The following is an 8,415-nucleotide window of genomic DNA, read 5'->3' as shown; positions in this document are numbered from 1 at the left end:
GCAGCGCTCGCCTGGTCCTCGAGGCCCGACCCGGCGGAGCAGGAGCGGGAGCGGCAGGGCTCGGGCGGGGCGGCGGCCGGGGACGCCGAGGCCGAGATCATCCAGCTGCTGAAGCGAGCCAAGGTGAGGGCCTGCAGTGACGGTGACACCGGTGGACGGAGGCCCGGCGTCTCCAGTGCGGGTGGAGGCGGCGCCGGGGGCAGCGGAGTTAGCCAGCGTTGGGGGTGAGAGCGCCGGCCGGGAGAACTGTGCACACGTGTGGCGTCCTGATGGTGCAGCTTAATGCGGGCCGTGCGCGGTTTGGTCCTTCTCTCTCTCCCCCTCCCCGGGTTATCGCGTCTCTTCCATTGGGCTGACTGCCGCCACCTGGCCAACAACGTCCACACTGATGCCCGCAGACGGCGGGGTGTGCCGATGTGCCAGCTCCTCTTTGAGGCTTCACCTGCCCCAGACTAACCCCTGATCTTAAGTGCCCCCCCGGATACCTCCCTTCACCGTCTCTTGTTTACTACTACCTACCCAGTTTTCCAGCCTGGACGCTTCATAGTCATTTTTAAAACTTGTGGTCCCTAACTACCACCTCCTGATATACTTAGAGTCTAGCAACAGATCCTTTTTGGATTTTGCCACCAAATCCAAAATATTTCTCAAATCTGCCCCCTTTTCTCTGTCTCTCCTGCTGTCACCCAGGCCACGCTGCTGCAGCCTCCTAACTCCAAGTCTGGTCTGCCCTATTGGCCCCCTGCCACCCAGTCTTCATGCAGCAGCCAGAGTGATTTTTTTTTTTTTTTTTTTTTTTTGCGGTACTGGGGCCTCTCAATGTTGTGGCCTCTCCCGTCGCGGAGCACAGGCTCCGGACGCGCAGGCTCAGCGGCCATGGCTCACGGGCCCAGCCGCTCCGCGGCATGTGGGATCTTCCCGGACCAGGGCTCGAACCCGTGTCCCCTGCATTGGCAGGCGGATTCTTAACCACTGCGCCACCAGGGAAGCCCCCCGACTGATTTTTTAAATGTAAATCGGATCGTATCACTTCCTTGTCCATAAGCCTTGAATGACTTCCCAAAGCATTTGTGATAGAACCCAAGCTCCCTGCTGTGGCCTGAGACCCTACACGATCCCCCCTACGTTGCCTGCCTATTTGGCAATTATCGTCGGGCTCACCATCCTCCCTTCACATCTGTTTCCTTTCGTTTTTTTTTTTTTAAGAAGGTTTTTTTTTTTTTTTTTTTGCGGTACTGGGGCCTCTCAATGTTGTGGCCTCTCCCGTCGCGGAGCACAGGCTCCGGACGCGCAGGCTCAGCGGCCATGGCTCACGGGCCCAGCCGCTCCGCGGCATGTGGGATCTTCCCGGACCAGGGCTCGAACCCGTGTCCCCTGCATTGGCAGGCGGATTCTTAACCACTGCGCCACCAGGGAAGCCCTTGACTGGTTTTTGAAGAACCATTTTCTTCAGCCTGTAGGGCCTTTGCTCGTTCCCTACTCTCTGTTTGGGTCATTTTCCTCACAGTTCCTTATTTGGTTGACTCTTTCTCTTCCTTCTTACCTCAGTTTAACTGTCACTTCCTTGGAAGGCTTCTCTGACTCCCATTGAGGGGGACCCCGTATTGTTCCTTTCTGTTGCTTTTCTTCCTAGCTTTTATCATTAGTTGTCATTAAGCTTACTTGTCCTACAAGGTCACTTCCAGCCTGCAGGAAGAGAGAAAGAGGATGTAGGGCCAGCAGCTTCCTTATAAGATTTGATAAAAATTGCCTACATTCCTGCTGCCCGCATCTGTTGGCCAGAGTTTTGTCCTGTGGCCAAAGAGAGCTGCAGGGGAGGCTGAACTCCCTGTCACCATTGTAGACATGATGCCGGGCGCATAGGAGTTCAGTCAGCATGTGACGAATGAATGAATGACTTCCTCTGTGTGTTGGGATGTATGGCTGTACCCACTTCCGTGTGGTGGCACAGGCACCTGCTTTCTTTATATGTCATTTTCTGTCATTTTCTTTGTTTTCTCCTTTCAGTTGTGCATCATGAAAGATGAGCCAGCAGAGGCAGAGCTAATTTTGCATGATGCTCTTCGTCTCGCCTATAAGAGCGATAACAAGAAGGCCATCACTTACACTTACGATTTGGTAACTCCTCTCGCCAGTCTGAGCCACTGATGGTGAAGGGTGGGTGCAGGAGAAGGGTGGTTAGGCACCTGATTCATGTTCCTGACCTGCAGCAGGCCCTGAAGCTCTTTGCTTTTTGTTTTTACTAAGTTTGCTTTCGGTTTCAATTTTTATTACTCTTGGGGTGTCACAAGACGCCTCAATCCCAGACAAAAAAAGAAATGAATATCATTAATATTTGTTTCTTCAGTGAAGAGTGGATCTAGATTTGGTTTGTCGTCGTCAAAGTCTGTCCGCATATTTGTTCTCACACCATTGCTGTACTTTGCCACTGGCAGATCAGTGACATACTTTTCTCTCTGGACTATTTCTTTAGCTGGAGGGTGAAAGCAAAGGGGAGTCTTTAGCTTAAACGTTTTGAAGTAAGTAGGAATACAATGCTCTAAACTGAAAAACAACTTGTAATTAATTTTCAGATGGCCAACTTAGCGTTTATACGGGGTCAGCTTGAAAATGTAAGTAAATCACTTTGTAATGTCATGAATTTGTGAAGGGCTGGCCTGAAGGAACCTCTGTTAGAAAGGGGACAGGCTAAGCTGCTGTAACAAAGAGACCCCAAAATAGAGTGACTCAAATAAGAAGGAAGCATATTTCCCTTTAATGCATTAATCCAGAGGTAGCTAAACCCTGAAGATGGGTAGGTACCTCTGCTCCATGAAGTGGCCCAGAAGCCCAGGTTCCTTCTAAGATAGGTCCTCATCTGCGTAAGAGAGCTGGCTCACCTCCAGCCTACAGGAAGGAAGAAGGAGAGGATGGAGGGCAAGCAGCTTCCTTATAAAGTGTGATTTAGAGATTGTTCACGTGTGTTCTGCATGCATCTCTTGGACACAGCTTCATCATGTGACCACACCTAACTGCAAAGGAGGCTTGACCTGGTAAAAATTGAGGAGAGTCTAACTAAAGAGATGGAGAGGAGGGTGAATATTACGGGGTAGTTTCCAGTTTCTGCCACAGTGGGTTTGGAAGGGAAGTTAATTTCTGAAGTTGGTTTCTACTCATCACAGAATAGTTTTCAAGGTGCCCAGAGGATGTGCAGTCCTGGTATTTTAGTCTGTTTTCCCACCACAAGGTTACCTTTTTCTTTGTATATGTGAGTGTAAGTGTGTGAGTGTGTGTGAGTGTGAGTGTGTGTGAGTGTAAGTGTGTGAGTGTAAGTGTGTGTGTGTGTGTTGTGTTTTCCAAGGAATGGTACATAAGACTAGTGCTTAGAATCCAGGGTCATCTGGATAGGGGACCCAAATAAAACAAAAATCTTTTCCTTGTGCTTTTAGGCGGAAAAACTTTTTAAAGCAACAATGAGTTACCTGCTTGGAGGGGGCATGCAACAGGTAAGGACGTGACGTAGGATTGCTCCCTAGCTGAAGCAGTTTTCAAAAGTCTTACTTCCTGTAAACTCCATCCAGCCCCCACGTGTGCTTTGGCCAAAGAGTTGGAATTCTTTTTCCCTAAGACTGGTATAAAATGTGCCAGTCTTTCCTTCATGCAAGAGCATGGTATCTGAGGAATTCACAGTTGCCTGATTCCTCCAAAAGTCTAAAGACTATGGCTTTCAGGTCAGAGTCAGTCTAGAAGTTGATCTGAAATACCCCTTGAGGAAATTTTACTTGTTACGAATTTCCTTCATTTTTCTTTTCCCAACAGGAAGACAATGCAATAATAGAAATCTCTCTAAAGCTGGCCACTATTTACGCTGCTCAGAATAGGTAAGTATAGTCAGAATCTAGGCGTGGAGGCAGCCAAGGAGTAGGGCTGTGGGCAAAACGTTGGCCCTGGGATGTTGCATACTTTTCATTTACCTGCTAATCACCTGGGTCTCCAGAGCTTAGGTGTCACACTCATAGTGCTCCGTCCCTCATCCTTGAAATCTTGAGTCTTTTCTGGGCTTGCCCCTGCTGTTTCCATTAGCCGGCTGAGCGGGACATGCGGCCCTCGTACCTTTGGCTGCACCGTGACAAATCTAGGCAAGTTTTCTGTTCCTACTTGAACTGGGAAGGGAAGTTGTACTTAGAACCTTAGCTTAGCTCTTCCTAGGAGAGGAGGGGGCACTGTAAAGGCTGCTGGGGATAATGTATTTTGCTGGTTTAGGGCTCAGCAAACCAGGAAGTCAGGTATAAAGTTAAATGATGAGAGAGTTGCTGTGGGAATGTCTTAGTGGCTAGCTCACGGGGCAGCTTTTAAAGCCCATAGAGATGATCTGGTAGCTAGGTTTTAGGAAGCAATACCCAGGAGTGCAGGAGAGACCTGCAGGTGGGACCAGAAAGCAGTGCTGAGTTAAAAGTGTTAGATGAGCCTGAGTTGTTACAAAGGAGGAGTCTGCGGGTACGCAGGAGAGGCTTTAGGGGACAATCCGGGTGTGTGCCGCGGATGAGAGAGGCCTGGTACCTTCCTTCTCTAGGTGGGGTTCAAAGAAGAAACCCTAGGATGTAAGCAAAGAGCTCCTCTAGAGAGTTATATTTTGGGGTAAATTTAAGGAAAGACCTGAGTAAGCCTGGCTTTTCCTTTGCTTTATCGTTGCTGCAGAAGTTGGGTACCAGAAGTTTGGAATTGCTCTAGTCAGCAGCTCCTTCATTCTCAGCGGGACCCGGTCCGTCTCCTGGCATTTGGTTGGGCAACAGGACTAGCTACGGGTGGGGCGTGAGCTCCCAGGGCAAGAAGCAGCCCAGAGATAGTGACGGCGGAGGGTAAGGCACGCCCGTGGCCTCCTATGAGGTGAAAGCTGCGTAGTCCCCACTAGTAGTTCGCCTGCAAGTTACTCAGAAGTGTTTTTTCATTTTGATTTGTTAAGAAACGCATGAGAGCAGGACCAGGCCCTGAGGCTGAGAAAGGCTGATACAAGTTGGGAGGGGTCGTTGGTAGACATTTTGCTGCGACTCAGGAGGCCTTGTGGGCAGCCTCCCCCGTTCCGTGCACTGATCGGATAGGGTCCCTCCTGCCAAGGTTTGGTTCTTCTGAGAACAGCAGAACAGTGGGGTCATCTGGCAAAGCACGAGAGGAGAAGAGGTGAGCTTGGTAGTGCCACCTGTGGTGAGAAGCTAGGAGCCAAAATGGAAGAGCAGAAACCAGGGCTGAGCTTGTGGATGGAGACGGAGTTCATGTCGTGTTTCTGTGCATCTCTGTAGAAACCAGCAGATGACCCTTGTTCTGTCCAGAGTCAGTCTCCCTGCTGCCTGGGTGTCCTCTCCAGTTGACTGAGGTCCTGAGAGTGGGGCTGAATGCCTTCTAGTGCCCTAGCTAGGAGTTCCCTTTCTGTAAAAGAAACTTGCATCAAAGACCTGCAGCTTGGGAGAAGTGTAGAGCTAACAGACCTCCAGAAACTGAGTGAGGTCAGCAGTTAGAATCCTCACTGCCGGGGCCCTCGCCTCCGTTGGTGGTGTATCACTTTGAGCAAGGGTAAGGCTCTCTCACGTGGAGGAACTGACCCCTCCGAACTGTGTTAGTGGGAGGGGAGGGAACGGCTGGTCATGTCGGTTATTGAAACTCTGTCTTAAGTTAACGTTAATTAGGTGACCAAAAAAACCCCAAACTCTTGAGAAAGGGCAGATTGACACCTCTTAGAGACTTTAAACAAAATTCCCTCTTCCCGTCTTACACTTGACAATGTAAACCTGAGCTGGAGAGATGAGGACAGAAGAGCACTTTGTGAAAGGTGTGCAGCTGATTGATGCTCTTTGCTTTACAGACAGGAACTGGCTCTTGCTGGTTATGAATTCTGCATTTCAACTCTAGAGGAAAAAATTGAAAGAGAAAAGGAATTATCAGAAGACACTTTGTCAGGTAGGGAAACCTGACTATTTTTGGACAGTTGCCTTTTTTGCCACAAAGGGCTTCACTCTTCAGCTGTGGTAAAGGAAGCAGAAAGGTATCTGAATTGGGGGGAGAGTTACTCATTTTGGAGAGTTACTCATTTTGGAGGCTGTTTTCTAAGGTCTCAGAGGGTTTGGAATTAGATATTTTCTTTAAATGACTTGACCACTGGTGGTGGTTGTTTTTTTTTTAACCCCGTGGTAACATCTTCATAATATATCTGTTGATCTTTATTATATGTCATCTCTGGAAAATTGGGGAGCAGAAAGGGAAGTTTTTTCTCTTGTCTCTTGGTTCAGCTACCAGTCACAATGCTAATTAAGTACCTTTGGTCCCCAGTGTCCACCAGCTATGAGAAAGGAAGTGAAGCTCATGTTTTGTCTGTCTGTCCTCATCGCGGAGGGAAGAGCATGAAGAGTCATGCTGGGAACAGAATGGGGTGGGCGGGACACTGACTCTCAGCCATTCGGGTTCCTCCCTCCCTCTCTCCCTCTCTCCCTCTCTCCCTCTCTCCCTCTCTTCCTTTGTATGGTTTATTTACAACGTTGTGTTAATTTCTGCTGTACAGCAAAAGTGACTCAGTTTTACACATATAGACATTCTTTTTTAATATTCTTTTCCATTATGGTTTATCCCAGGAGATTGGGTATAGTTTGCTGTGCTATACAGTAGGACCTTGTTGTTTATCCATCTAAATATAATAGTTTGCATCTGCCAGCCCCACACTCCCAGTCCGTCCCTCCCCCCAGCCCCCTCTCCTTGGCAACCAGGAGTCTGTTTCTATATCACAGATGAGTTCATTTGTGTCAGATTTTAGATCCCACATATAAGTGGTATCATATGATATTTGTCTTTCTCTTTCTGACTGACTTCATTTAGTATGATAATCTCTAGGTCCATTCATGTTGCTGCAAATGGCGTTATTTCATTCTTTTTTATGGGTGAGTAGTATTCCATTGTGTATATCTACCACATCTCCTTTATCCATTCATCTGTCAATGGACATTTAGGTTGTTTCCATGTCTTGGCTGTTGTAAATAGTGCTTTGAACAGAGGGGTGCGTGTGTCTTTTTGAATTATAGTTTCGTCTGCATATATGCCCAGGAGTGGGATTGCTGGATCATATGGCAGCTCTGTTTTTAGTTTTCTGAGGAACCTCCATACTGTTCTCCATAGTGGCTACACCAACTTACATTCCCACCAACAGTGTAGGAGGGTTCCCTTTTCCCACACCCTCTCCAGCATTTATCTGTAGACTTTTTAATGATGGCCGTTCTGACTGGTGTGAGGTGGTAGGTACCTCATTGTAGTTTTGATGTGCATTTCTCTAATGATGTTGAGCATCTTTTCATATGCATTCGGGTTTCTTAATGTGGGTTGAAGTATTGGGAATTTTCAGATTTGACATTCATTCCGTAGCTCTGATTTCACACTTTTTCTTTGCCTGGAGCTAGCATGATGCTAGAGATACAGCGGCCAACTCTGTTGTCCCTAAAGCAGTACATATGGCTTCAAAGAGTTTTCTGTAGTCACGGGTCTTCCAGTTCTCCCTTGAACATAACTCAGTTTTCCTCCTTCATACTCCACTGAAGCCCCCTTATTAAGGTCACCAGTTCTCAATCCTTATCTTACCAGCTCTACTTAACTAGCAGCTCAACCCAGGTGGTCACTGTCTCCTACTGGAAACCCTTCATTCGCTTGGTTCTGGGACACCTCACCAGTCCCTTGCCCTCCCTGGGTCACCTGTAAAGGTAGCGGGCCTCAGGGCTGTCTTCAGCCCACTTCCCTTTTCTCTCTGCCCTCACACCCTAGGAGACAGCAGTTAGTCCCATACCTTTAAATACCAGTTTTACATCTTCAGCCCCAGCCTGTACGTGAGCTGCAGACTCATGGGTTAGATGGTCTACCTGACACCCTGACCTGAATGCTTAATGGTCACCTCACGCTTAACGTGTTTGAAATGGGTCTCTCTCTTTTTTTTCCTGCGTTGATTTAACTTTTTTATTGTTGACATATAGTTAACGTCTAATATTATGTTATAGGCGTACATATAGTGATTCACAGTTTTCAAAGGTTATACTCCATTTGTAGTTATTATAAAATATTTGCTATATGTTCCCCATGTTGTACAGTTGTACAGTGTATCCTTGTGGCTTATTTTGTGCCGAATAGTTTGTACCTCTCACTCCCTACCCCTGTAGTGCCCCTCCCTGCCGGAATGGGTCACTTGGTTTCTACCCCTCACAAACTGGTTTCTCACGAGGCAGCCTGTTTTGTAAATGGCACCACCATTCACCCGGTGCTTTGGCCAAGAACCTAAGCATCATCTGTGATTTCTTCCTCATTCCCTATGTGTAATTCACCGGCAAGTTGTACTGAATCAGCCATCAAAATGCATCCACATCAGGCTTCCCTGGTGGCGCAGTGGTTGAGAGTCCGCCTGCCGATGCAGGG

At 48.0% G+C, this 8,415-nt stretch overlaps 1 protein-coding gene across 3 annotated transcripts in view; it reads left to right on the top strand.

The window, feature by feature from the left end:
• Positions 1-6: 6 nt before the first annotated feature.
• The window catches only part of TTC19 (tetratricopeptide repeat domain 19), a 27,045-nt gene continuing 18,636 nt past the window's right edge, over positions 7-8,415 (top strand). For all 3 annotated transcript variants that reach the window (XR_003004288.1, XR_003004287.1, XM_024753513.1), the window contains exons 1-6: positions 7-123; positions 2,008-2,118; positions 2,574-2,612; positions 3,429-3,485; positions 3,799-3,860; positions 5,837-5,931. Coding sequence is in view for 1 of the 3 variants with exons in the window: in XM_024753513.1 (XP_024609281.1) it covers positions 2,017-2,118; positions 2,574-2,612; positions 3,429-3,485; positions 3,799-3,860; positions 5,837-5,931 (355 nt within the window). In the remaining 2 variants the exon portion in view is untranslated. The remainder of the gene's footprint in view (positions 124-2,007; positions 2,119-2,573; positions 2,613-3,428; positions 3,486-3,798; positions 3,861-5,836; positions 5,932-8,415) is intronic.

Source organism: Neophocaena asiaeorientalis, unplaced genomic scaffold, assembly GCF_003031525.2.
Source record: "Neophocaena asiaeorientalis asiaeorientalis breed wild unplaced genomic scaffold, Neophocaena_asiaeorientalis_V1.1 scaffold540, whole genome shotgun sequence".
In the NCBI taxonomy this organism is placed as follows: domain Eukaryota; kingdom Metazoa; phylum Chordata; class Mammalia; order Artiodactyla; family Phocoenidae; genus Neophocaena; species Neophocaena asiaeorientalis.
This window is presented reverse-complemented; position numbering and strand designations above follow the sequence as displayed.